Here is a 22,969-nt window from a genome sequence, read left to right as displayed (position 1 = left end):
TACATTTAGTATTTTATTTATTATCCAATCATTTCTAGAACAGCCACCTCCATAGGACAACATGGAACATAGTCGAGCAGTAATTCTGGCACAGGAAATGGTCTCCAAAATCTCAAAAGATTAGACCATCTTGTCAAGTCACCTATTAAATTCAACATTCAAAATTACTAAACAGACAGCCTCACTCTACTAACAGCAGTTGAGCTAGAGATGCCACAACCATGAGCACTCCTATGCCCTTAGGATAGCATCTCTGTCCTCAAAAGGAGAAGGCAGCCATTTGCCCCTTCCTTGCTATCTCCCAATACTCCCTGGACAAGCCAAGGGCAGGTTGTGGACAAATTTCCCAGAATCTGGTTCAGAAGCCACAATGGAAGGCCACGTATCTGACTTCTTATCTCAATGGTCCCAGCCTGGGGCAACCTTCCTAGAGCCTTGCTCAAAGCAACCATCTCAGCACCTGTTGGCAGCATTCCATGGCACTTCAAATCTGCCATCTGTCTCTGCAGTTAGAGCATGTCTCTTTCACATACCAGCCATCTGCACCCATGCAGAATAGCTGCTCACACTAGCCCAGGAGTCCTCAGGACCTCCTACAGCTTTGTACCCAGAAAGGATGGAGGAGGCAGAGGAACTTGTCACCCATCCTGGCCAGCAACTGCAAAGTCCATCAGGAACTCAGTCCTAGAAGAAACGTCTTCTAGAAAGAGCAGCAGATGGCAAGCAGGCAAGGATCAAGACTCAGATAGTTTCTTCTGAATTTCAGCCACAAGATTTTCCCGTTTAATAGCCACCTGTAACACAAAAGAGAACCTTCATGTGACAAACTAGAAAGTGATTCTAGATTCCTAGTCACTGCTTTTCCAGATTCATTTTACCCTGTATCTGATCCCACTACTTTATGTAATCAGTAGGAAGAAGTGTGGGCTTCAAGATGAACTGAAGAATTACGCTTTCAAGACTAAAGAGATTCACATATCTGGGGCACCTGCCTGGCTGAATTGGTAGAGCATGTGACTCTTGACCTCGGGGTTGTGAGTTTGAGCCCCAAGCAGGGTGGAGAGATCACTTAAAAAATAAAATCTTGTGAGAGTGAGTGTGTGTGTGTGTGTGTGTGTGTGTGTGTGTGAGAGAGAGAGAGAGAGAGAGAGAGAGTCAAACAACTGATCTATGTTTATTTCATTGGATTGGGGGATCCCTGGGTGGCGCAGTGGTTTGGCGCCTGCCTTTGGCCCAGGGCGCGATCCTGGAGACCCGGGGATCGAATCCCACATCGGGCTCCCGGTGCATGGAGCCTGCTTCTCCCTCTGCCTGTGTCTCTGCCTCTCTCTCTCTCTGTGTGTGTGTGGCTATCATAAATAAATAAAAATTAAAAAAAAAAAAAAAAAAAAAGATTTCATTGGATTGGTCTCAAAATACCCATTAAGATTTCATTTGTCCTTCTGCCCTCCTAGCTAATATTCACTGGCTAAAGGGTTGCCTGAATGGGTCTTCATTCATCTCTACCACTATTAACCCTGGAGATATTTCCTCAACCATAAGATACATATTTCTTAAAAGAATCTAAGAAAGGTAGAAACACTTGGTTCTATTTCCCACTCACCTCCTCCCTGCTGGCCACTGAACGAAGCTTGATTACCCCTTCTTTCAGTTCTTGCTCACCAATAATGACCACCAGTGGAATGCCCATGTGCTCACAGTAATGCAGCTGAGTTAGTAGTTTAGGGTTGTTCTTATACAGCAGCTCTGCCTGAAAAGGGTGAAGAGAGAGTAAGGGCTTAGAAGCGACCACATTACTCAAGCATTTCCAAAGAAATGAGGAGCTAGCCCTCCTACTAGAAGACACTCTAGTAAACGCCAGAAAAGTCTTGAGTTCCATCTTAGGCATAAGGTAGAAATGGCCACCTGAATGGCCATATATACCTCAATGACTTGGACACCAGTTCTACCATACCTTGATCCCAGCATCCCAAAGCTCTGAAATTAGCTTCAACCGTTCATGAAGAAAGTTCTTCTGTGGTGTAGCCACAAACACTTGGGTCTCTGTGGTCCGTATCTTCAGACCAGCAGTCTGATTAAAGAGAGAAAGGAAAGCAAAACTAATAAAAAACTCCTGTGTATCACTACTTAAAAAAAAAAAAAGACAAAAGGATCATCAGAAAAACAGTCTAACTGTATATCCACAAACATGAGTCTTTATTTTTTTTTTAAGATTTTATTTATTTATTCATAGAGACACAGAGAGAAAGAGAGGCAGACATACAGGCAGAGGGAGAAGCAGGCTCCATGCAGGGAGCCCGATGTGGGACTCCATCCCGGGTCTCCAGGATCACGCCCCAGGCTGCAGACGGCACTAAACCGCTGCGCCACTGGGGCTGCCCAAACATGAGTCTTTAGTCTCCAGCCCAAATGCACCCCTACCTAGGACCTACCTTCATCCTCTCTTCCAAAATGGCAAAGATTCGCTCCACCCCAATACTGAGTCCCACACATGGCACCGTGTGGCCCTTGGGGTCAAACACGCCCACCAGCCCATCGTAGCGTCCACCAGCAGCCACACTGCCCACATTGAGGCACTCCTCAGCCTGAGCTGGGGTCTGTAGTAGCACTGCTTCATAGATCACTCCAGTATAGTAGTCCAGGCCCCGAGCTAGGCTTAAGTCAAAAGAGATCTGTGGGAATAAGACCACAGTAAGTCCCCAAAAAAGACTTAGGACGCTGAGATCCCCAAAGTTCAGCAGGAAGTCCATTCTCAACTCAGCTTACCTTCTCAGCAATTCCAAATAAAGTCAGGTATTCAAATAGTAACCTCAAGTCCCCCAAACCCTCTAAGGCCTGCTTGTTCTGGGATAGTCTAGAATCCTGGAACATTTCCTCTACCAGGGATACCCCACCTGTGGAGACATATGGGAGAAATAAGGTCTGTGCTATTCAATGAGGTGTTTTATCCAAATTTATACCTCATGTGCTCCAACGAATCCTCATTTTCTTATTTATAAAAAAAAAATCCTGATCTCTAATGACTAGACTCCTCTTCTGCCTTTGCCATCTGATGACATAAAGCGGTCATTACACTAAGTGAAAGGGAAATTAAATTCAGGCCAGGCTCTGGCACTTAGCATATCTTCGGAAAGGTGCTGTTTCAGAGATAGAAGTTGTATACACATCCCCTTTACTCCAGTTCTATCACATAGCTCTGAAAACGCTGGTTCTTACCATGACGTTGGACATAGTCACCAATTCTATCAGCCACTTCAGGAGCCAGGCCTTTCTTTGCCACCATCTCATGTCTCACATCTTTCCAAGGTATCTGTGCAAACACCCAAACATTAACCCAGTTCCAAGATCCTTCTTCATCTAACTGGAAAGGTCACAAATAGCTAACACTACACGCAGCAAAGTCAGAGGCAGCTTAGGAAACGCAGGCATAGTCAATACACTGCACAATAAACACAGGTCTTGCTTCAGAAGGTCTTCTTATCTTCCCCAGTAAAAGCTCACTTCCAGTCACCATCTCCTTATTTTCCTCTAGGGGTAAAGATTTGAGGGCAGGGCACAGACTTTAATATGGTCTACTGAAGTATGTGTTTTTAGTTACCTTGTCTAATTTGTCTATAGAGGAGCAGATGGCATGGAACTTGCTTTGAGGAACAGCACAGACAGCCAATATCCCATCCAAAATCCGCCGATCATTGACCTGTGAACTCAGTGGAAATAACCCAAGTGCCTTGTCAATGCCTTTCCCTCAAAACAATGGCAGTCCCTATTAGCCTGTCTCATAAAAGGTGCAGAAAGAAAATTCCATAGGGTGACTATATAGATATAGATAAAAGACAACAGCTCTACTGAGAAAGTCCCAGATCTATAGGCTTAAAGGCTGGGGTCACTGATGTTCTGGGACAGCATCAGGCCAAATCCAGACTTCTCCACTCGGTCCTCAGTCCTGGTCTCACCTTAATGAGAAAGTCCCCCAGCTGCAAACCACTTAGGACTTCACACATGATCTTCAAACACTCTGCATCAGGGATCATAGGGTCAAACTGACCAGCAATGTCAAAATCCTACAGCAAATCAGAAAAAGGGGGGAAAAAATCTTCACTGAGCAGCCAGTTCCTAGGTAGTAGCCCCTCAAACTATCAAACCCTGCTGCCTCCATCAGGTCACTTACACACTGGCAGAATTCCCTGTAGCGGCCTTGGACTATGGTTGGGCTCTCTCGTCGCCATACCTTTCCAACTTGGTAGCGTTTCATCCTTTTCACTTTATTCATGGCGAGATAACGTGCAAAAGGGACCTCACATAAACAGGTTAAGGAGAAAGTTTACTGCATCCAAAGCTTAGGCCCACTGTACAGACATTTGGAGGACTGGGCCATTACCAATTGGATCTCTTCCACTAGGATGAAAACAAGAACCTTCTCTGTCTTGTTTCCCACTATCCCCAAGGTCTAGCAGTACTTGACATTCAATATAAAGGAATGAAGGAATCCCACCAAGCGAAAGTGCAAGTTCAGTAAAAGAACAAGGGAAGCTGGCCTGCTATCTATTGAAAGAGAAATGACCCAAGAACTCCAAGTATGGGTTGTTCCCTTCCCATTCAGATCAATTCTCAACCATTTCAAAATGGTCAAGTTTGAGAACCTAGATTTGCCTGTAACTTCTATGTCAATGTTTCTTTATTTTTTTTAATGTCCTTGTTTCTTAAGTATAGGCTAAGAACCACCTGTCTCTTCATGACCCCAGGTGCCTGTTTAAAATGCAGATTGCTGGGATCTCTGGGTAGCGCAGCGGTTTGGCGCCTGCCTTTGGCTCAGGGCGCGATCCTGGAGACCCGGGATCGAATCCCACGTCGGGCTCCCGGTGCATGGAGCCTGCTTCTCCCTCTGCCTATGTCTCTGCCTCTCTCTCTCTCTCTCTCTGTGTGACTATCATAAATAAATAAAAAAATATATATTTAAAAAAATAAAATGCAGATTGCTGAATCCCACATCAGGTACAGAATTAATATCTGGGGCTAGGCACCAGATACCTGGTATTTCTATAATCTTCCCCAAGGGAGTCTGATACACAGTAAAGTTAAGTGACAGTGATCTGGGCCAGGCTCTGCTGGTAGAATTGCCTTCTGGGAGGAACTGGAAGTAAAGGCTGCTGCAAAAAGACCTATGGGATTCCAGATGCACAGTTGTCCCTTTTGTCAAAGAAACTCCCCTGGGTTTGGAAAGAGAGGTCAGTCTCTAACACTCAGAAAGATACAGTAAGGTCATAGCGCAGGGACAGTAGCTCTCCACCCTGATCCTTCAGATCATAGATTAGTCCAGAGTCTTCTCCATATTTCTCAGTGAGCATTTCCTGCAGGAATCAAACAAAACCCACCAAAGTTCAAAGGAGGACTCCAGAACACAGACTAAAAGCTCTTCAGGAAACTAAAGGCAGATAAAGAAATGGGAGTTCCAGCACTCTCTCCTCTTACCTTAAGCTCAAATGCTGGAGTATCTAGCCTCTTTGCTCCATGACGTTTAAAGCAGTCAATAACCATATCAAGAATTTTCTCCCTCACAACCATCTGCTGGGGACTAAGATCTCTGGTGCCCTGGAAACCAAAAGCAGCCATACTGAAAACACAGACAAAAAAACAAATCCATTTAAGACAAAGGGTTAAAAAGCCATACTAGGGATGCCTGGGTGGCTCAGTGGTTGAGCGTCTGCCCTTGGCTCAGGGCATGATCCCAGAGTCCCGGGATCAAGTCCCACATCCGGCTTCCTGCATAGGGCCTGCTTCTCCCTCTACCTGTGTCTCTGCCTCTCTTTGTGTCTCTCATGAATAAATAAATAAAATCTTAAAAAAAAAATCTATACAAGAAAATCTGAAGTTAAAATCCCTTTGAGTTCAGATGACTGAGCCCAATCAGTACCTCAAGCATAATGAAATTACTCTAAAAAGACATTAAAAGGGGTTAGGAAAAGACAAGCGGAGCAGAAGGCAATCCTCAAGGCATCTAATAGGATACGGTGAGGCAAAAGGCATTACCTTTGGGGTCTTGATAACAAAATTTGATTTTTCTTGATGTGGTTTCAGTTGGGATATTAACACAGCCTCTGAAACCTGGCAGGAAAAGGAATGTGAGATGTGAGCCACAAGACTGGTCAGGCCTAGGACAGACACCTTTGCAAGTGACCTGCAAAGACATCTGGCCCTGAGCAACACACAGCCTGACTACTGTTTTATCTATTTCAATCTCAGCCTCCTTCCAAAATATACACTGTATTTGCACTATATATGTAATACACATAAGGTCAGGTCTTTATCATATTCGGAGTTTTTAATGTCTGGAAAAGCACCTGAGAACAATGAAGGCACAGGACAACCCACCATTACTGCCACCAACCATCAAGGAGTAGGGATTAGTATGATCTCCAATTCTTAGTTCCTACTCAAAGAGCAATAAATGAATTTTTAATAAGGTAACAATCAATGGTCATTAGGCTTAGAGACATGGAAAAAGTAACCCGAAGACAGGAGAACCAGCCCAAAACATACAATACGCCTATGGAATGAACAAGAATGGATCGAACTAAATAAGTCGAACTAAAAAATCAGACTGGTAAGATGCTGTGACTGAAAATTAATAACAAAAGACCTGAGCCCTGTTGTTCATGATAGCACAAAGCATCTGCTAGGGTCTTTCCTAAAGTAAAACTGAACCGATAATTTTATTTATTAGCAGCAGGCTGTACGCCCTTTCACAAACATAGTGTGGTAGTTCCATATTTTGGCAATTCTCTCTTCCAAAGGATGGCAGTTTAAGTCCATATGCAATTCCAAAATCCAAAAATCTTTAAAAAACAGAAAGTGGTTTGTTTTGGGGTTTCTTTTTGGGGGGGGGGGGCGCAGAGTTCACTTTAAGATAAATTCTAATGTGAATTCAGTCTACTTATGGTCTTCTGTCATTTCACTTAATGGGGATATTCATATACTTTGCTTAAGAATGTGTTTGACCCCCAAGAGGTTCCCATAAGGGATTGTGGGCCTGTATTAAAAATGCTCCCTTTACTATATATTTGTAGATAAGTCATTTAACCTTGCAGACTGTTTCCTCAACTGTAAAATGGAAATAATCCCAACCTCTCAAAATTGCTATGAGGATTAAATGGCTAAGTATCTAAAATACTTGGCTCAGTACCAGCAAACCACTCAAAAACAAAAACAAAAAACAACTGTACTACTGGAACGCAGGCCGAGAGTCCATACTTTCAGACCTGAATATCCTGCCCCGACAGACCACTCAGTCTGGCTCACCTGGCTATGAAAATGGACCTCCCCGATGCACACAAGACCGGACGGCCGCAGGAGCTGGCCAAACAGTGAAGCCCAGGCCCTCCGGTGCAGGAGTCCGAACGGGGGCATCATGTAACAGGAAGCCGCCTTTCCGAGACAAGAGCCAAAAGACCTGGGGACGAAGCAGGTCGGACCCCACCGCAGTAAGTGTGCAGAGCGCTGTAGAGGTTAGCCGTAGCACCAGCGAAAAGATCACTTCCTTACCTTCCAAAGCCTGAAGGCTGGCTCCGAACCTTTCAGGCACCGTCTCAGCTTCGGCACTTCCGGGAGCAGCCGGAAGTGTTTCGACGGGGGCCCTCTAGGCGTGCGGTCCAGTGACTCGATAGCCGGAAGTTATCCGAGCTGAGGCTGCGGCAACCACAGCGGGTCTAGACAGCCCTCAGCGCCAGTTGGCCGCAATATGGCAGAACGTGCAGCACTGGAGGAGCTAGTGCGACTTCAGGGAGAGCGCGTGCGGGGCCTCAAGCAGCAGAAGGCCAGCGCTGAGCAGGTGCGACCCAGGTGGCTGGGAGAGACCAAAATAGGACCGGGGGGGACATGGAACTAGGTGGTCTGCATAGAGGAAAGAGATGTAGGAAAAGGGACCCGGCGGATAGGAAGGAGCAGGGCCAGGATGGGGAGGTGTCCCGGGTAGAACCCGACAGAAGCACAACTGAGGGGAGAGATCTGCCCAGATTCTGATGAGGGAGGGATACTGAATGAATGGCGGAGGAGGGAAGGGAGTGGCAGACGTGATCGCCCAGCACTTATTTTACTTCCACAGATCGAGGAGGAGGTAGCAAAACTACTGAAATTGAAGGCGCAGCTGGGCCCTGATGAAGGGAAACAGAAGTTTGTGCTCAAAACCCCCAAGGTAAATACAAATCCATTAAGGAGCTTCTGCGAAGGCCCCTAATTCCACTCCCAAACGTGGATGCCCCTGCTTCCCTGAACAGTTGTTCTGGGTGCTGGGCTGAATTGGAGTCCGAGTCGTTCTGGGATAGCAAAGTGATGGCAGAAACTAGACAAACTGGGTGCTTAGTAGTATGCCAGCTACACCTATTCTTTCTTTCATTCAGTAAATATTTTTTGAGTGCTTACTATATGCCTAGCACTGTAGGAATCAGTGAGTATACCATGGTGAACAATACAGCCTGCCCTCATGGAGCTTACATTCTACTGAACGAAATGGACTCGGGACAAATAATCCCACTCTTGAATATGTGATTATAAATTGTGATAAATTATATAAAGAAATAACAAGAGATGCCTGAGTGGCTCGGTAATTGAACATCTGCCTTAGGCTCAGGGTGTGATCCCAGGGTACCAGGATGGAGTCCCCCATCCAGCTCCCTGAGAGGAACCTGCTTCCCCCTTTGCCTGTGTCTCTGCCTATCTCTGTGTATCTCTCATGAATAAATAAATAAAAATCTTTAAAAATAAAAAAATAAAGAAATAACAAGAATTCTGAGATAAACAGGAAAGAACTAGAGAGTCTGAAAAAGCCTCGATGAAGAAGTAATGTACTAACTGACCCAACTGACTTAGGATGAATGGGAAGTAGCCAGGGGAGGAGTGTAAGGAAGATAAGTTCAGGTAGAGTATGGAAATCCTGAAGGAGAGAAGAATGCTTATAGTTTCCAGGAACTAGAAAAAGACCTGTATGAGTAGAACCAAATATAGAGGGAGAGTAGAGTGGAGTGGAGTGGAATGAGGTTGTAGATTACTAGTCCAGCCTCCAGGATTTTAGTTTAGATATCATTCTTTGTAAGCTCTATAAACAGAACTATTTACTGTTTCATCTGGGTTCCCTAGGCACCTCATATATATCTCTATTATTGCATTTCTTGGTGACTTTTAGTTATTCACATGGTTTATTTACCCTGAGAGGCTGAGAGTAGGTATCTGGAACTGAATAAATAGTCAATAAATGTATTGTGAAATTGGATTCCAAAGAAGAGGAGTCTTCCATGCATTGAGGTGTCGCCTTTTTAGGTTCATTCTTTGGGCTCCTAAATTCATTGGGCTATTCCCTTCTACACACAACTAATATTGGAGGTTAAAGAGACAATAAAATCACAAAACAGTGGTATCCATAGTTTTTTCAAACTATCTAGTGATAAGATTAATGGGGAATTTATGATAGATCAGGCTGGCCTCACGTAAACCCAACAATCAATCTTAACATCATTAAAAGTAGGGCAACCAGACATTATGTTTCACCTTATGTGATGCAATAAGAAGTACACAGCACCACCTATGAACTTTTCCTGCCAAGAAAAATTGAACCTGAATCTAATCAGGCCTTTTGACCTAACCATCAGTTTACCAAAAATATGGGAGATGGCGGAATGTATTAAGTGACACATTGGATATATTGTTAATGAAATCTAGAATATGAAAAGTTCTTTAAGACAAATAATTCAATTTCCTCAACAAATAAATGGCACTTAAAAAAAAAAAAAAAAAAAGGAAAGGAACCTGTCGTGGATTAAATAGATAAAGAGACAAATACAGTGACTGGGCTTCATTTAGAATCTAATTCAAGTGAGCCAACCATAAAAAAAAAAATTTTATATATATATAAATTTATTTTTTATTGGTGTTCAATTTGCCAACATATAGAATAACACCCAATGCTCATCCCATCAAGTGCCCCCTTCAGTGCCCGTCACCCAGTCACTCCCACCCCCCGCCCACCTCCCCTTCCACCCGCCCTAGTTCGTTTCCCAGAGTTAGGAATCTCTCATGTTCTGTCTCTCTTTCTGATATTTCCCACTCATTTTTTTCCCTTTATTCTTGAGGCAATTGGGGAAATTTAAACATGGCTTGGGTATTAGGTAATATGAATGGGTGGCTGTTTGTTTTGTTGTAATAAAGGTATTATAGTGTTTTGGCTTTTTTTAAACCTTGTGCATTAGAAAATCATACTGAAATATTTATGGACAAACTGATATGGTGTCTGGATTTACTTTAAAATACTCCAGAAAAAAAGATGTTGGGCTTAGATAAAATAAAAATAACAGATGCTGATGGTTATTGAAGCTGGGTAATAGATGCATGGTGGTCTGTGATACTATTCCCTATATTGTGTGTTTGAAAATCTCTATACTATTTTATTTATTTTTTAAAGATTTATTTATTCATGAGCAGCAAAGACTGCTGAGAGAGAGAGGCAGAGACATAGGCAGAGGGAGAAGCAGGCTCCTTGCAGGGGGGTCCAATGTGGGACTCAATCCCAGATCCCAGGATCACAACCTGAGCTAAAGGCAGGCGTGTAACCGCTAAGCCACCTAGGTGTCCCTCTATACTATTTTAAAAGAAAGATTATACTGGAGAATTAATATCCACTTTAGTTTGTTGAAACACAATTTTTTGATGTGTGATTTATATTAACAGAAAACTCAATATCGTGGGGACAGAACTCTCAAAAGGTTTTATAGTCAGAATTATTTTTATAATACTGAAACATTACTTGCCTTTGTGACCACACTTGCTATGAAGATTCAAAAGCACTGAAAAGTAGAACTGCTGATGTCTTAGCATGAAACATGACAGTGGCACTACATTGTACTAATAATAGACATCATGTTCTTCCATGCATTTGCAGAAAAAAAAAATACATGTGTGTGTGTGAGTGTGTGTGTAAGTTTTACTTAGGAATTTCCTTGATAAAACAATAAAAATTACTCATTTTATTGAAGGTCAACCTTTGACTACATTCTTTTTTAGTATTCCATGTGATGAAATTGGAAGTATACATAAAGCACTCCTGCTGCATTCCAAAGTAGGAAAAACTCTTGGGCCCTTGCATGAATTTAAGCTAACTAGCTACTTTCTTCACACAACACCTTTTTTTTATTTGAAAGAAAAACTGAAAGACAAATGTTGCTTTAAAGATTTGGTATTTGAGGGATCCCTGGGTGGCACAGCGGTTTAGCGCCTGCCTTTGGCCCAGGGCACGATCCTGGAGACCCGGGATCGAATGCCACGTTGGGCTCCCGGTGCATGGAGCCTGCTTCTCCCTCTGCCTGTGTCTCTGCCTCTCTCTCTCTCTCTGTGTGACTATCATAAATAAATAAAAATTAAAAAAAAAAAAAAGATTTGGTATTTGAGAGACATCTTGAGGAAAATGAATGAAGTGAGCTTTGTCACCTCAAGGAAAACTTCTGACAATATTTGTTACCAATGATAACATTCAAGCATTCAGGTGAAAGTAGGGATTTCAAGAAACTTGTGTCTTTCATCATGAGCTAGACAGCTCCCCAGTATAGTAGTTAGACTTTCCTGGCAATATCTGTGTTGATATTAACAAGTGTGTCTTCTGATATAATGAAGTGTGTAATATTTGGAAGATCTGCATAATTTATCAATGAACCATTATTTTTCACATGATCAATGTATAATGTTATAAAATCATGCATGGGTAAAAGATTCATTCAAAGTCCAAGATGGAGTAATAGATGTTTTTTAAATTATGGTAAAATATATGTAACAAAAAATTTGCCATTTTAACCATTTTTAAATAGATTTCATTTATTTGCCAGAGAGACAACAGCATGTGCAAGAGAGTATGGAAGGGTACGGTTGGATGAGCATCCCTGCTCATCCGAGCTCATCTGAGCTCCCGATGTGGAGCTCAGTCCTAGGACCCTGGGATCATAACCTGGGCCTTAGGCAGATGCTTAACAGCCTGAGCCACCCAGGTGCCCCCTGCTTTTAAAAGATTTTACTTATTTATTCATAGAGCCATAGAGAGAGAGGCAGAGACACAGAGGGAGAAGCAGGCTCCCTGTGGGGAACCCAATGTGGGACTCAATCCCAGGACCCCAGTATCACGACCTGAGCCAAAGACAAATGCTCAACCACTGAGAGGTGTCCCCTTTTTAAACTATTTTTAAGTATACAGTTTGGTGGCATTAAGTGGTTTACATTGTTGTGCAACCATCACCCCAGCTCATCCCTAGAAGTTTTTTATCATACCAAACTGACATTCTGTACCTATTAAGAATAAGTCCCGGGCAGCACCCCCCCATCCCCCCCCACTTTCCACCCCCCCTCCACCCCCCACCCCCTCCACCCCCCACCACCACCCCACTCCGTGGCCCAGCGGTTTAGCGCCGCCTACAGCCCAGGGTGTGATCCTGGAGACCAGGGATCAAGTCCTACATCAGGCTCCATACATGGAGCCTGCTTCTCCCTCTGCCTGTGGTTCTGCCTTTCTCTCTCTCTGTCTCTCTCATGAATAAATAAATAAAATCTTTAAAAAAAAAGAAAAAGAAGTCTCCCCTCTACCCTCCCTCCCTCCAGCCCCCAGGGAACTACTGTTCTACTTTCTGTTTCTGTGAATTCTGGGTACCATATAAAAGTAAGAGATTTTATTTTTTTTATTTTTTATTGGTGTTCAATTTACCAACATACAGAATAACCCCCAGTGCCCGTCACCCATTCACTCCCACCCCCCGCCCTCCTCCCCTTCTACCACCCCTAGTTCGTTTCCCAGAGTTAGCAGTCTTTACGTTCTGTCTCCCTTTCTGATATTTCCCACACATTTCTTCTCCCTTCCCCTCTATTCCCTTTCACTATTATTTATATTCCCCACATGAATGAGAACATATAATATTTGTCCTTCTCCGACTGACTTACTTCACTCAGCAAGTAAGAGATTTCAATATAACAATGTGAAAAGTTTTCAGATTCCACATTGCAACCAATCATTAAAAAACTACCATTTGTTGGATTTGGGTGTCATTAAAGAAGAATATCTACAGTTAGCTGAAAAGTTTATTAAAATATTCCTTCTTGGGGCACCTGGGTGGCTCAGCGGCTGAACATCTGCCTTCGGCCCAGGGCGTGATCCTGGAGTCCCAGGATGAAGTCCCACCTCAGGCTCCCTGCATGGGGCCTGCTTCTCCCTCTGCCTATGTCTCTGCCTCTCTGTGTCTCTCATGAATAAATAAATAAAATATTAAAAAAAATATATTCCTGAAACGAACAAGGGGTGGTAGAAAGGGAGGTGGGTGGGGGGTGGGGGTGACTGGGTGACGGGCACTGAGGAAGGCACTTGATGGGATGAGCACTGGGTGTTATGCTATATGTTGGCAAATTGAACTCCAATAAAAAATAAATAAAAACAATATATTCCTTCTTTTACAATTACACACCTTTGTAAGGCTAGATTTTCTTTATTTAACTAGAACAACATCTCACAAACAACTGAATATACAAGGCATGTATAAGAATTCAGTTGTCTTCTTTCAGGCAAGACATTAAAGATTTGCAAAAATGTAAATCAGCACCACCCTTCTCACCAAATTTTTTTTGTTTTGGGAAATAACATTTTCCTAAAATGTTATTTATGTTAATGTGCATGGATTTACTATTTGTTAAGTGAATTAATAAATATTCTTAAATGTTCACAGTTTTAATTTCTAATACAATAAACATTGACAGGTATAATCCACTTTGGGGTCCCTAATAAATAAATAGTAAGGTTTTAAAGAGGTCCTGAGACTAAAGACTTGATAGGGTGTAAACACCCAGACCAGACAGTCTGATATGGAAGAACCTGCTGAGTGGCCTTAGGTAATGACTTAACCTCTCTATATCCTGTAATTCATCCATAAAAGGTATCTGCCCAGCCTCTGTCATAGAACTATTAGAAACAAATTAGAGGGGATCCCCGGGTGGCTCTGTGGTTTAGCGCCTGCCTTCGGCCCATGGCGTGATCCTGGAGTCCCGGGATCGAGTCCCACATTGGGCTCCCTGCATGGAGCCTGCTTCTCTCTCTCTCTCTCTCTCTCTCTCTCTCTCATGAATAAGTAAATAAAATCTTAAAAAAAAAAAAGAAAAAAACAAATTAGAGAATGAATAGTATTTATTAGAATTTTTTTTTAAGTTATTCTGGGGGAAATGTTAATTATAAAATTTGTAATTCAACTAGCTAAGCCAGTTTGAGTCAGTTATATACCTGTCATCAGGTAGGTATTTTCTGTTAGGCAGGGAAATGTTCTGGTATCACAGAAAAAGTTTTTCGAAGAACTTCTCAGAAGATACTGTTCTAGAAAGAAAGAGAGAGAGAGAGAGAGAGAGAGAGAAGAAAGAAAGAAAGAAAGAAAGAAAGAAAGAAAGAAAGAAAGAAAGAAAGAAAGAAAGAAAGAAAGAAAGAAAGAAAGAAAGAAAGAAAGAAAGAAAGAAAGAAAACAGCATTCTAAGAATTCTAGAAAATAGAACCAAGCTAAAAAGGGGATGGAATTTAGAAGGGTGAATGCAAATGGGTGTGATAATTACTAGGGAATTGTTCATGCTGGCTTTACAAATCTGTAGCCCAAAATCTGAGTTTGGGGCAGTATTTGCATTTGTCATCTTTGAGGTCATGCTTTTATATTTCTAGACCTTTTATATTTCTAGACCTTAATGTTCCCTGTTTGTTTTTAAATCTCATCCCTGGTTCTTTGGCTGATTTGGACTCCAAGGGTACAAGAGACTACAGTCCCCGGCAGATGGCCGTTCGAGAGAAGGTGTTTGATGTAATCATCAGCTGCTTCAAGCGTCATGGTGCAGAAGTAATTGATACACCTGTGTTCGAACTAAAGGTGAGGGATGACTGAGGGGGAAATTGCACGGTGGGAGAGTGGATATACAAACAACAAAGAAGATGACAAGAGAGTGAGAGGTGTCTCCCCTGTTGCGGACAAAGACCAGGATTTTTTCCGATGAGCAGGAAGACAGGCCTGGTTTTTATTCACCGTGATCACGGCTAGTGGCTTCCACGAGAGAGCCCTTCTTGTTATGTACTTGAGATGTTTTTAGATATATATGAACCATACATATAAAGGGTAAATAAGTAACCAGTCTCCTGTTGATGGACCCTGGGATGGTTTCTAGTTCTTTTTAAGATTTTTTTTATTTTAATTTTTTTAAGATTTTATTTATTTATTCATGAGAGATACAGAGAGGCAGAGACACAGGCAGAGGGAAAAGCAGGCTCCATGCAGGGAGCCCAATGTGGGACTCGATCCCAGGCCTCCGGGATCACGCCTCAAGCCAAAAGCAGATGCTCAACTGCTGAGTCACCCAGGTGTCCCATATTCTGGTCTTTTTTCTATTCCTGCACCATTCTAAATGTTTCTATCTCAGGGACTTTGTACTTGCTCTTCCCTTTTCTTAAACTCCCTTGCCCCTAGAATTTCAGATTAAATTAGAGATTAAGGATTTTAATTTCAGACTCCACTAAAATGCCATTCTTCAAATAGTCCTCTCCAACTATCTTGTCCAAAGTATCCCTTGTTTATCACTTCGACCTGTTTTATTTCCATTAGAGAAATTATCACTAACTGAAATTATCTGTTAATTTGTTTCCTTGCATTGGTGTACTGCCTGTTCTCCCTCATACTGAAAGATCCATGAGGGCATAGACTACTATTGTTTTGTTCACTGATGTATATTTAGTGCTTAGAGCAATGTCTGGTACTGGTGGGCATTCATTTGCAGGGTAAGTTCATAGAAAATTGCTGGGTCAAAAGACTGTACTCATTTATGTTTACCAGTTATATTAGTTTGCTAGGGCTGCCATAACAAAGTACCAGGGACTGGGTGACTTAAACAACAAATGTAGTGTCAGGAGGCTAGAAGTCCAAGACAAAGTGTCAGCAGGCTGGTTCTTTCAGAGGGTCATGAAGGATCTGTTTCAGGCCTTGCTCTTTGGCTGTAGGTGGTGTCTTCCCCGTGTCTTCACATCATCTTCCTTCTGTCTGTGTCCAATTTTCCTCTTTTTATAAGGACTTCTGTTGGATTAGGGCCTACTCTAACGACATCATTTTAGCTTAAATGCCTTTTCAAGACCCTGTCTCCAAATATAGTCACATTCTGAGGTTACTGGGGGATAGGATTACAATATATGAATTTTAAAAGGGACACAATTCAGCCCATAACACCAACCAATGTATAAGTGTTTCTAATTCTACACACTGGGAATTTCCAGGCTTTTTAAACTTTCTGGTAAGTGAAATAATGTTATCACCTTATTGAAGATATCACATGGCAAGAGCTGCTATGTCAGTTTTGCCTTTTGACATTGTTCAACCTATAGGCATCATAAAAGTTTGTTGATCAAATAATCCACTCTTAGGAGGTAATCTTCAAAAATATATATTCCAAAGAAAAAACTATATACCAAAATATATTTATTGAAATGTTAAAGAACAGGGTGCCTGGGTGGCTCAGTCGGATAAGTGTCTGCCTTCAGTTCAGGTCATGATCCCAGGGTCCTCGGTTAGAGCCCTACATCAGGCTCCCTGCTCATCAGAGACCCTGTTTCTCCCTCTGCCTACTGTTCCCCCTGCTTGTGCACACACGTGCTCTCTCCTTCTCTCTGACAAATAAATAAAATCTTAAAACAAATAAATGTTTTGGAAAAACCTAATCAGTTAACAGTTAATACCAGGAAGGAAGAAAATACAGAGTTGCTTCTCACTGAAGTATAATGCAGCTTTTAAAAATAATACTTCCAAAAAAATAAATAAAAATAATACTTCCATTGTGTCCCCAAATGGAAATTGGTATTTTCTTTTGATTATAATTAACACTTAATACATAAGCATTAGGATAGAGAGCAGCAGAAATACAGACAAGTTGAAATAGGCATGTTAGGATAGTGTTTTTGTTTTAAAACTTCCTTTTAGGGCAGCCCCAGTGGCGCAGCGGTTTAGCGCCGCCTGCAGCCCAGGGTGTGATCCTGGAGACCCTGGGATCGAGTCCCACATCGGGCTCCCTGCATGGGGCTTGCTTCTCCCTCTGCCTGTGTCTCTGTCTCTCTCTCTAGCTGTGTCTCTATGAATAAATAAATAAAATCTTTAAAAAAAAAAAAAAAAAAAAAAAAACTTCCTTTTAGGTGCCTGGGTGGCTCAGTTGGATAGGCATCTGCCTTTGGCTCCAGATCCCAGGGTCCTGGGATCCAGCCCTGCATCGGGCTTCCTGCTTGGCGGGGAGCCTGCTTCTCCCTCTGTTCCTCCCCCTTGCTTGTGCACATGTTCACTCGCTCTCTCTCTCAAATAAATAAATAAAATCTAAAAATAAAAAAAAAAAAACCAACAACTTCCTTTTAAATTGTTATATTTATCATTGTGATCACATTTCTTTATATTTTCTCCAGGAAACACTGACTGGAAAGTATGGAGAAGACTCTAAGCTTATCTATGATCTGAAGGACCAGGGTGGAGAGCTATTGTCCCTTCGCTATGACCTCACTGTATCTTTCTAACTTGGGTTCTTGGTACTTTGGATCAATTAGTTCTTATTGGCCTGGGCTTTTTCTAGTCTCAGGTTTGGGGACAGCCAGACATGGGTGGGATTAAATATGATGCTTGTGGCAATTAGGGAACTTATTTCTTTAAACTAGGAATGAGATTTTGGCTAAACAGAACATAGCCTTAAAAGTCTTCTGAATCCTGAGTGAGACTTTATGTTAGGAACCAGTTCCAACTCAATAATCCCTTGGCTCCAGAATATCTCTCCCCTGCCCTGTCCAGTGGACAGAGCTCTCCTTTCTTTATCTCCAAGCTATGTCAGAGAATCATCTCCTCAGAAATCCTACATGAAGACCTTTTTCTGCTCTCTGACCCATCTCCCTGGCTCCCGGCTTTGCTCAGCATAGCCCAGGAGAGACACTAACCAAAAAGAAAGGAACCTTAATCTTTTTTGAGACTTCTGCTGCCCCTTGTGGTCACAAAGTTGATTCTTCCTGATGTTCAGAAATGCTCCTAATCTCACAGGTTGTGGTTTTACTCACACACACAGAGAGGTTAGACCACAGCTTCTGGTGGTGGTGATAATCAACTGCCAGACTGTGTGAGGAGGAGGCTTTCTCCTTAACTGTTACCAGGTTCCTTTTGCTCGATATTTGGCAATGAATAAACTGACCAACATTAAACGCTACCACATAGCCAAAGTATATCGGCGCGATAACCCAGCCATGACCCGAGGCCGGTATCGGGAATTCTATCAGTGTGTGAGTATGTGGGGCATGACGGGGAACATAGCCCTCCATCAACTTAGTAGAATCTACTGAGTACTCATGGTGTTCTGAACAAACTGGATTCACCAAATCATGCTGTTACATTTCTTTAATATTTTCATGTAGAGGATAGGGATGATTCTCCCTATTTTACATACAAGTAAATGTGAGACTCAGCAAGATGAAGAGATCATAAGGATAAGAAAGCCAAAGTCAGAAGTGAACTCATAGTCCAGTGCTTTGTATTAAACCACAGTGATAGGATTACAGCAAAGGATGGAGAAATTGGATTTGAAGTATCAGATCATCCAGAGTGGTGGCAGAGCTTCTGAATAGAGAAAATGGCTAAGGACTAAAGCCATATATTTGCCCCCGTGGTGCTAGGAGGAAATAAGGGAAAGTAGATGAGTGAGATAATGAAGCAATGTAGACAGAAAGGAAACCTGGGTTGGTTAAGAAAACCAGGAATGCTGGGCATTTCCTCTGGGTGGGTGGTCAGACAGATAATGAAGAAGGTGGTGTATGCATGAGTGCAAACAGGTGTTTATAGGGAGAGAACAGAGCTCCCAGGACCAGCCCATCCCCCCGTCTCCCTAGCGGCCCCCCCCCCCAGGCCTTCCCCTGCTTAAGTAGGTTAAAACCCTGAGAACTATAACTACCCATCTCCCTGCAGGACTTTGACATTGCCGGACAATTTGACCCCATGATCCCTGATGCAGAGTGCCTGGAGATCATGTGTGAGATCCTGAGATCCCTTCAGATAGGCGACTTCCTAGTCAAGGTCAGAGCTGAATGGGTCTGGAAGGGCAAAGCTGGGCCTAGCCTGTCATAAGAAAATATCCTTGTGCAGAGAGACCAATAGCGAAATGACAAGACCATTGACAGTCATATAAAGAGATTCCCTCCTCACTATGCCTTGGGTCCCTACAGGTAAATGATAGGCGCATCCTAGATGGGATGTTTGCCATCTGTGGTGTTCCTGATAGCAAGTTCCGTACCATCTGCTCCTCAGTGGACAAGTTGGACAAGGTAATGAGCTAAACACTTCACTCTTTTCGTACATCCCACCTTCTCTGAGAAATGTAAAACAAGATCAGGAGAGAGGGAGGGGCCTGCCTCTGTGCTCACCAAAGGAAGATTGGCCCCAGAATATAGGTTGAAAGGAACTTCTCCCAAACTGCCCCCTCAGGAGGGCCCACACTTGCCCTGCAGTGGAGAAGCTTCCCAGGGGTCCCTTACTGGCATCTGTCTGCCTAGGTGTCCTGGGAGGAAGTAAAGAATGAGATGGTGGGAGAGAAGGGCCTCGCACCCGAGGTGGCTGACCACATTGGGGACTACGTCCAGCAGCATGGTGAGAAATAGATCCTGCCTCTCTCCAACAGCCATCTCACTGGCCTTAACTCTTAGGCCAACACTGTGTGTGTGTGTGTGTGTGTGTGTGTGTGTGTGTGTGTGTGTGTATGCAAGCATGCATACCTACATGTAGTCCAGGGAAAAAGGTAAAGAGAGCCTCTGCTTTTTTCCTTTTGTCACTCAGTCTGGCTCACAAATGATGTCTCCCCAGGTGGGATATCCCTAGTGGAACAGCTGCTCCAGGATCCTGAACTGTCCCAAAACAAACAGGCCTTGGAGGGCCTGGGAGACCTAAAACTACTGTTTGAATACTTGACCCTGTTTGGCATTGCTGACAAGGTGAGTCAGGTTGGGAGTGGACACTTTAGCTGAGGTGTGAGGTTTCAGATCCTTGATCCTTATCTGGTACTGACTATGATCTTGTCCCCATAGATCTCCTTCGACCTAAGCCTCGCTCGAGGGCTAGACTACTATACTGGGGTGATCTATGAGGCGGTGCTGCTACAAACCCCAGTGCAGGCAGGGGAAGAGCCCCTGGGTGTGGGCAGTGTGGCTGCTGGAGGACGCTATGATGGGCTGGTGGGCATGTTCGACCCTAAAGGACGCAAGGTGCCATGCGTGGGGCTCAGCATTGGGGTGGAGCGGATCTTTTCCATTGTGGAGCAGAGGCTAGAGGTAAGTCCTGGGGGCAGGCAGCTACTGGCATATGAGCTGTTTTCTTTGTTCTTCAAGGGGGCGAATGGTACTGTTTTGGGCAAGGAGCATCTTTGGAAAGAAATGGAGAAAAGATGGTTGCTGTGTTTAATGGACTTCTACTCCATTGTAGGCCAACTTGATGGATCTTGGATCCTTCATTCTCCCCAGAATCCTTTCCTCTGGGTCCCTACTTCCCTCAGCACTGTCGGAAGTCATGGGGTGGTATATCCAAAGACATCAATCTTCAGAATACAGAATGCTTAATATTTTATTACTGTGTGCTGGGCACTGTGCTTAGTGCTTTTCATGCATTATCTACTAAAATTCTTGCACAGCCCTCTGAGAGTAGCTACTTTTATTATCTGCATTTTGTAGCCAAGGGAACTGAAGCACTATAAGTCATAATTTGCCCAAGGTGGTGAAACCTTTTTTTGATATTTTATTTATTTGTTTGTTTGTTTATTATTTTGAGAGACAGAGCACAAGTAGGGGGAGAGGCAGAAAAAGAGGGAGAAGCAGGCTCCCTGACAAGTAGGGAGCCCGATGCAGGGCTTGATCCCAGGACCCTGGGATCATGACCTGGCTGAGCCACCTAGGTGCCCCAGCTGTGAAACTTTTAAGTACCAGGGTCAGAATGCAAATCCAGGCAGTCTAACTCCAAAGTCTTGCTCCTAACTCCTCTGATATCACCTCTAAGTGGTAAGCATGTGTTTTAGGCCTTGGGATTCTTCAGATGGCTATCTTGACTCTCTAGCCTCTAGAGGGAAGGCCCTCATGACCTCAAGCACTCCTTTGATGCTGCTTTTAACTGGCTGGATGCATTTCATCCCCTGGGGAATGCTCTGGCAGTAATCTTCCCAGTGCTCCCATCCTTTTCTCTGGAGTGGAAACCATGTTTCCCAATTGAGGTCAGTGTTCCAGTAGGCATTGTATGTTGTTAAGAACTATGAAAATAGTTTACAAGAAAAAGACAATGGGCAGCAGCAGCAGCATTCTCTCTTTACCCCTATCCACCCATACCCTGGGTTGGGCCCTATGACTGAAGTATAAGAGGCACAGTCCCTTGACTGGGCTGATAGTATATGGGGACCGGGTGAGTTCACAGTATCATTTCTATGTGAATATTCTCATGGCCCCTTAAGGTACTAGAAGGAGACAAGTTTGAAGTTATGTACATAAACTACCTTGGCTCTTGCCCTTTGTTATCTTTTCTGGTAAGCTATACGTACAAGCCAGGCAGTTCGTTTCTTATACCTTCTAGGAGCTACCTTATGCGTAGTTGATAGGTCAGAATCCTGACAACAGCCTGCTCGCTTGGCTGCTTGAAGGTAGCCCAGCTCGGACTCTTATTTGACCCTTCCCCAGGCTACGGAGGAGAAAGTACGGACCACAGAGACACAAGTGCTTGTGGCATCTGCACAGAAAAAGCTGCTGGAGGAGAGACTAAAGCTTGTCTCAGAGCTCTGGAATGCTGGGATCAAGGTAGAGGAGGCCAGTTCCAGGGTGGCAGTGAACTTGGGAGTGCTGGGCACAGCCTAAATAAAAGCTCATCCATAGCAGCTTCGTGGAGGAGAGCTAAGAGCACGTGGGCCCCAAGGAAGTTGTCCCTGAGAACAGTAGAAGCCAGCCTTCATCTTCTGCCCTGGTCCCCTGCAGGCAGAGCTGCTCTATAAGAAGAACCCTAAGTTGCTGAACCAGTTGCAATACTGTGAGGAGGCAGGCATCCCACTGGTGGCCATCATTGGTGAGCAGGAGCTCAAGGATGGGGTCATCAAGCTCCGATCAGTGGCCAGCAGGGAAGAGGTAGGTAGGTGGCTAGAGAGGCTGAGGGAAGGGGAATGTATGCCATTTGGGCAGGCTGTGCTCATTCAAGACCCAAGCAAAAGTCTGGAACTCATGTTAATACCCACTCGGAAAAGACTAAAGGGTTATTAACCTGTTACTATTGTCATAGTAGGATAGGAGTCCCATCTGCAACCATACTTTGTGTCTCTGGCTCCTTTGCCTGCATTCCTGCTCCCAGCTGAGCCAAGCCTGGTGACTAGAGGAAGGAGTGGGCACTTGGGAGCAGTGGAGTCAGAGATGCTCATACCATCTTCTTTACCCATCCTGGCCAGGTGGACGTCCCAAGAGAAGACCTTGTGGAAGAAATCAAAAGGAGAACAAGCCAGCCCTTTTGCATCTGCTGAGTTGAGCAAACTATCAGGGGAAAGTGGGACTGGCACTATTTGTGGCTAAAACAAGACTCTGCATATGTACTACGAACAGCTTTGCACACTTCTTTTCCAGCAGGAAGACCTCCACAGTAGTCAGAACAGAGATTTTTTATTATGAATACTTTATTGGTAATCACGGGCAAAAATGGCCAGGTATTACACCATTTTTCCATAAGAGATCCTGGGGGCTGAGTCTCTGCTCCAGGGATGGAGCCTAAGTTGGTCTCCCCTGCAGGACCCCTATGCAGAACCCTGACCAAATGGAGGGAATGCTCCCCACAACCAACCCTTAAAGGTCCAATAAAATGACTCAACCACTGGAGCTTGTGTGTCACTATGGCCTAGCCCTGCCTTCTCTGTGGGAGCTTGGGCCTCC

The 22,969-nt window shown here is 43.7% G+C and overlaps 2 protein-coding genes across 7 annotated transcripts; one reads left to right on the top strand and one right to left on the bottom strand.

Moving 5' to 3' along the window:
• On the bottom strand, nt 1-7,654 carry HARS2 (histidyl-tRNA synthetase 2, mitochondrial). Of its 4 annotated transcripts, XM_025445074.1 has the most exons (14): nt 7,540-7,654; nt 7,297-7,447; nt 6,028-6,102; nt 5,470-5,589; nt 5,253-5,348; nt 4,169-4,294; nt 3,954-4,061; nt 3,599-3,697; nt 3,217-3,310; nt 2,767-2,894; nt 2,433-2,672; nt 1,955-2,071; nt 1,604-1,750; nt 1-794 (listed from the first exon to the last, which is right to left on the bottom strand). In XM_025445074.1, exons 2-14 carry the CDS (start codon nt 7,405-7,407, stop codon nt 735-737), a joined length of 1,521 nt encoding a protein of 506 aa, XP_025300859.1. In that variant the 5' UTR covers nt 7,408-7,447; nt 7,540-7,654; the 3' UTR covers nt 1-734. The 4 variants fall into 4 exon arrangements, with proteins under 4 accessions (XP_025300859.1, XP_048957873.1, XP_025300860.1 ...); XM_049101916.1 differs by lacking the exon at nt 7,297-7,447 and having other exon boundaries at nt 7,540-7,592; XM_025445075.3 differs by lacking the exon at nt 3,599-3,697 and having other exon boundaries at nt 7,297-7,616.
• Nucleotides 7,651-22,915, top strand: HARS1 (histidyl-tRNA synthetase 1). 3 transcript variants are annotated; one of them, XM_025445070.3, is made up of 13 exons: nt 7,651-7,825; nt 8,099-8,188; nt 14,790-14,909; nt 17,468-17,563; nt 18,197-18,322; nt 19,002-19,109; nt 19,259-19,357; nt 19,586-19,679; nt 19,893-20,020; nt 20,114-20,356; nt 21,743-21,859; nt 22,034-22,184; nt 22,495-22,915. In XM_025445070.3, exons 1-13 carry the CDS (start codon nt 7,736-7,738, stop codon nt 22,569-22,571), a joined length of 1,539 nt encoding a protein of 512 aa, XP_025300855.1. In that variant the 5' UTR covers nt 7,651-7,735; the 3' UTR covers nt 22,572-22,915. The 3 variants fall into 3 exon arrangements, with proteins under 3 accessions (XP_025300855.1, XP_048957864.1, XP_025300856.1); XM_025445071.3 differs by having other exon boundaries at nt 7,652-7,825; nt 22,034-22,180; XM_049101907.1 differs by lacking the exon at nt 22,034-22,184.
• The last annotated feature ends 54 nt before the right edge of the window (nt 22,916-22,969 follow it).

Source organism: Canis lupus, chromosome 2, assembly GCF_003254725.2.
Source record: "Canis lupus dingo isolate Sandy chromosome 2, ASM325472v2, whole genome shotgun sequence".
NCBI classification, from domain to species: Eukaryota; Metazoa; Chordata; class Mammalia; order Carnivora; family Canidae; genus Canis; species Canis lupus.
This window is presented reverse-complemented; position numbering and strand designations above follow the sequence as displayed.